The following is a 5,282-nucleotide window of genomic DNA, read 5'->3' as shown; positions in this document are numbered from 1 at the left end:
CAACCTACCCCTGAGATACATACATCTTTGGACTCAACGTTCATTTCAACTAGTAAAAATCAGATTAATGCAAGCAATGTAGAAGAAAAAACATAATCTTTACCTGAAATTGCAGCTTCTTTTCCCCCTTTTGATGTTGTAAAACACAAAATGATGTTTTGTAGTGCAAAAATTGATTAAGAATGGATTGAGGTTTTTAAGGGTTTTGATAGAATACTTGTCTTTGATCATGAAGAAGAATATAAAAATGTGTTGTTTTATTCATTTTCCTGAACATATATCTCGGAATTGCCACTGATTTAATAAAGGATGGATCACTTGCCACACCCTTTATGTATGTATTTAAAACATCATTCAGTGAAGATTTTTGAGATGCATTTTGAATATTTTTAAGCATAAAATACCCTTTATGTGAGATGAATCTTTGAATATTATAAAAAAACGATGAATAAAATAATCAAATTTATTTAATTCCCGTCACTACACTACTTGAATATGAAAAAACAAGTCATATTTGTTACTAGTTCTATCTGCGCAGTTTAAAAGCTGCATCTAGCATCCATAGAAAGAAGAATACAAAGTTGACGAACTAAAATGCACAAGTGGGTGATCCCCTTCGAAAATCCATTATGACAAGTGTGGCAGTGCTATGTGCAAGTGCCCCAAGAACAACAAAAACATGAAATATCTGATGACTATGTCCTGCAATATCAAATGCTCCAGGCTTCCATCTCTCTGGTATTCTAGTCACATAAAACACAACACCTATGGCATATAGAATCCCCGTTATCAGCTCATATCCAATTGCAACTACAATATGCGACTGACCCCAGTTGCTTACAAGAGCATGAACTGCTGGAATAACACCTGAAAATCCCATTGAAAGGAACAATGATGCTCTGAAGGTTCGAAACCGAGGCGCTGAAAGTGTTGGGGAAAGAAGGGTTATTATTGCCACTACTCCAAGGACTGATATTGATGTCAAATAGAGTAACCTTGCATATGGATTGCAGAAAAAGACGTAGTAAATTGGAGCATAGAAAGAGGATACTATCATGATTGATATTCCGGCGTAATCTAGACGCCAGAAAAAGAGGTTGAAGCGTTTGGAGTGGCAAGCTAGAAGATGGGAAATAGAGCTGCAAGCTAAGCAACACATTCCTCCAACTAAGAAAATGAACCATGGCCATCTTGGAATTGTTTCTGTCACTCCATCAAAGATGGTTACTTCCAATATCTGTCTCAAATGCCAATCCTGTAACCAAACAAATCATTCATTCACTCAATCTCATGATTAGTCAAGAGATAAGCTAAAATTAGACTAAGCATGCTTTATTTTTCTTGTTACTTTGCTTATATAACAAAAATGTGGCATTTTATGATTAATTATTTACTGTTTTAAGATATAAATTGAGGATTCTCTGCGCGCAACTGTACAGACTATCTGTACCACCAACTGATTAAGATAGAAGAGACCCTTACCTTACCGTCTCATCCAAGTGCCCTTTGATTTATTTTGGTGATTTCGATAACCTACTTAAACTGATTGTTTAACTTATAGATGGAATTTTATTACAGCTCTAAAAAATTGTTTGTTCTTCTGAACAGAACCAAATCTCTACCTTTTCTCCATGTCTTATTTTGATGGGAATAGATACTTTGATGTGACATGATGGTCTATTAAAATCTTCATCATCCATTGAAAAAGAAAGAGAATAAAAGAAAAGTGAATTTTAAAGGCAGAGATGAAAAAACATGAGAGGATTCATGTATCTAAGTTTTGTGTTGGATGATAACGACAGTTCAAGAGAGAAAATTGTTTAACAAATTTCAGAAAAAGCACAATTGTTATACAATGTTGTGTTAATGAATTAGGAAGATATATATTTATATTTGGCTTAAAAAAAGAAATGTATTCTTGTATTTTAGATAAATAATTAAGTTACTTTAAATTCTTAAACAATGCCTTTAGAGTTTGGAAAATGGATGGACCTACCGTAATAGCCCAAAAAAAGAATAATTTTTGGAGATTCTTAATCCCTTACCTACCAATAATCTTAATTCTTAAGAAAAGTTGGTGTTAGAAAATTGTACACAATTTATTGCGACAAAAAAGAAATTGTACACAGTTCTTTAAAGAGCAATATTAGAGAATCTTACACATGATAAGGACTAATAGGCAAATGCTCTCTCTATCTGTTTTACAATGAATAAGACATCTATAAAAAGTATTTCACATATTTATTTTGTGATGAATTTTCCAATTATACCATCTAATAAATATTATATAAATTATTTTCAATTATATAATTCAATTAATAAATACTATATAGATTATTCTAAATTCAATATTTGTCATTTTATATCAATGATGATTATATTTTTTAATCATAATGATAATAACAAATATAGTAGTACTTTATATATAGTAGTACTTTATACAAAATTTATCATTATTGTTTGATTTATTTTTCCTTTTTCAAAAATGTATGAAATGAAGAATTCAATGTGGAAAGAGGAATAACTATTTAACAATTACTAGTACTACTGTATCATATTTTGTCTACTATTCCAATATTTCAAGTAAGAAAGCAGGACATAGAGTAGACTCAAATTATTGAATAATAATGGTTGGGTCACAGAGATCACATGGAGATAGGCTAAAGTGACCCACTTATCCTGCCATTTCGTTCACAGTATTTTCTAACCTTACCAACCATGCCTAATACACTTACCAAAAGTAATGGTTGAAGTCTATTTGGCATCCATTGATCTCGGTCCTATAGGGTTAAAACACACAAGTTCCCTATAGTACGCAAATCGGTATAGAGGACGGTGATCTTAGTTTATGCAACACCGATACTTTTGAAAAACATCGTGTTTGTGTCTGTTAGACATTGACACATATTGATATATTATTTTTTATTTTATTTATTTTTAAATTATTAATTAATACATAAAGTTGGTGTAATATTTGAAATCTCTGTGCTTCATAAATCTAACTCATATTGATCAACTTCACTGTTAAGGGGTAGAATTGATGGAAATAAAGTCAAAATCACTAAAGCAGAAGTGAATAGACTAGGATATAAGTTTATCTAAAAAACGGTATATCTTGAATACGATCTCGACATTAATACGACGATATCAATAATAATTTAAAATATATATATATATATATATATAATCATAAATATTGGTGTAAGTGTGCGAGACAACTATTAGATTAGTAGACAACAAATTTATACAAATGATTTCATTGATAGTAATAGTAAGGGGACCATAACATATGTCAAAATTTGCGATAGTTTAAGATTTTAATTATTTTAATTTTTCAAAAGTAGAAATATCAAATGCATTCTATTACTAATGATAAAAAAAGATAATACAGTATGGAAGATGATAAATTTTTTAACAATTAGCTAAAGAAGGAACTACCTCACCAAACAAAATTACACTAAACTAGGAAATACGACAACAATCATTAATTTTTTTAATTAAAGTTGTTATTATATATTAATAGTGTTTTATTTAGATGCTAGTACTCCTTCCTACCTTTTAAAACATAATAAAAGTGTCTACAATAATAATGATTTTATATTGATAAATAAAAATAATATTTATTAAAATGAATATTATTTAATATTAACGGCATAAAAATAAAAATAGCAAATCTTGTTTAAGTAAATAAATAATAAAATTTAAAGCGAACCTGAAAGCCTTTGTTTTGAGATTCAGAACCGTTGATCTGCTTTCCCATGGCTCCTACTCTGCTCCACCCCACACAATAACAAAACCCAAAAATGAAACCCAAATCCTTCAAGTTCAACAACAAAAGAATAATCTCAACCAAACAAGAACAATACCTGTAAATTTTAGAGAGAAAACCTCCTCCTCCTACGAGTTCGGTCGCCGCCGGAAAACTCACCACCGCCATCGCGGCAAATATGAAAAACCCTCCTAAATGACTGCATCAACCAACAAAAAGAATAATGAAATCAAACATAAAAAACAAAAGTTGCGCAAAATTTTAAAACTCACGTCCAAACATTCAGCGTCTCGTTATGCCACGCGAAAACGCTCAACAAAGAATCCTTCACCGGCCATTCCGACCGGTAATGATCCAAAATGAACTCATTATCTTTCAAATATTCCGGTAATTCTTCAAACTTCACCAATCTCGACTTCGTTCTCTTCCGCTTATCGCTTTTCTGCCGATGAACCTTCATCTCAGCGAGCTCGCCGGAAAATCTTATCTTCGTTTGTTTTCCGGCGAGAATGTTACCAAATATAAATATTTATCTATCTATTCCTCGGGTTAGTTACTGGCCTGTCCCTATTTATACCCAAACAAACAGTGAGGTTCTTTTATTGGTAATGAAAAATATAAAAAAAAATTATTGGTTTCGTGGCAAGAGTTGATTGGATTTTTCAAGTTGATGACAAGGGAAAAGTAAAATATATCTATTACCATTAACGTTTGTTCAAACTTGAAAGCAAATTTTTTTTTACCGGAAGGTGAAGAATGAGGGTTTTGTGTCAACAAAGAAAATATGAAGAACCAATGATAAAACTTAAGCCAACTAAGGCTTGGATGCGTCTTTATTCTCTGCTCATGCATATTGTCATGTTATCCTTTTAACTTGAAAACAAACACTATTGTTTGCATAAAAACAAAACAAAACAAATATATAGCACATCATCTTCTTCTAGTTACTTAACCAAAAACATATGCTCAAGACTATCAATGTGCCTCAACACATCATCTTATTTGCTTAACTACATCAATATTGAATATTATATATTGTTCTAGTATGGACACAAGGTATGGAAATAGTCATGATTCTATTTAAATGTAAAATTCTAAAAAAATAATATATATGTTCTGATCCACCATGAATCGTTCAATTATGAGTAAAGAGGATTGTGATATTTGATTAATGTGATGTCAGATCGATGACGTTAAATTAAGGTTGTCATTTCTCTAACTATGGACTCGGATAATTCTAAGACCTCGAGAACAAGCATTATTCTACCATTAAAAATACTTGATCGAAACAAATTATTGAAGAATGATTGTTAAATCACATAGCGAATAATGTTTTAGGTCTTAAAAATCCTAGGACTTTATATAAAAAAGAATGGGAAGACGTCAAAATGAGGGACCCACGTTTTCTAACCATAAAATGTCTCTTACCTTTGATTGACATTAACATGAGTGAGTGTTAGAGTGATTACAGGAACCACTCTAGACCAAACTTGGAGTATCAACATATTTCCAA

General features: G+C 31.1%; 1 protein-coding gene across 1 annotated transcript; it reads right to left on the bottom strand.

The window, feature by feature from the left end:
• Positions 1–445: 445 nt before the first annotated feature.
• Positions 446–4,631, bottom strand: LOC127091766 (heptahelical transmembrane protein 2). The gene is made up of 4 exons (XM_051030497.1): positions 4,042–4,631; positions 3,867–3,968; positions 3,713–3,770; positions 446–1,255 (listed from the first exon to the last, which is right to left on the bottom strand). Exons 1-4 carry the CDS (start codon positions 4,227–4,229, stop codon positions 590–592), a joined length of 1,014 nt encoding a protein of 337 aa, XP_050886454.1. The 5' UTR covers positions 4,230–4,631; the 3' UTR covers positions 446–589.
• Between the last annotated feature and the right edge of the window lie 651 nt (positions 4,632–5,282).

Source organism: Lathyrus oleraceus, chromosome 1 (assembly GCF_024323335.1).
Source record: "Lathyrus oleraceus cultivar Zhongwan6 chromosome 1, CAAS_Psat_ZW6_1.0, whole genome shotgun sequence".
Classification (NCBI taxonomy): domain Eukaryota; kingdom Viridiplantae; phylum Streptophyta; class Magnoliopsida; order Fabales; family Fabaceae; genus Lathyrus; species Lathyrus oleraceus.
This window is presented reverse-complemented; position numbering and strand designations above follow the sequence as displayed.

What these genes read in the sequence shown, in the direction of transcription:
- LOC127091766 (XM_051030497.1), bottom strand. Translation starts at nt 4,229, where the DNA reads ATGAAGGTTCATCGGCAGAAAAGCGATAAGCGGAAGAGAACGAAGTCG. An exon ending in TTTCTCTCTAAAATTTACAG is followed by an intron (nt 3,771 to 3,866) that starts GTATTGTTCTTG and finishes GGGGTGGAGCAG; the next exon opens with AGTAGGAGCCATGGGAAAGC. An exon ending in CTCAAAACAAAGGCTTTCAG is followed by an intron (nt 1,256 to 3,712) that starts GTTCGCTTTAAA and finishes GTTTGGTTACAG; the next exon opens with GATTGGCATTTGAGACAGAT.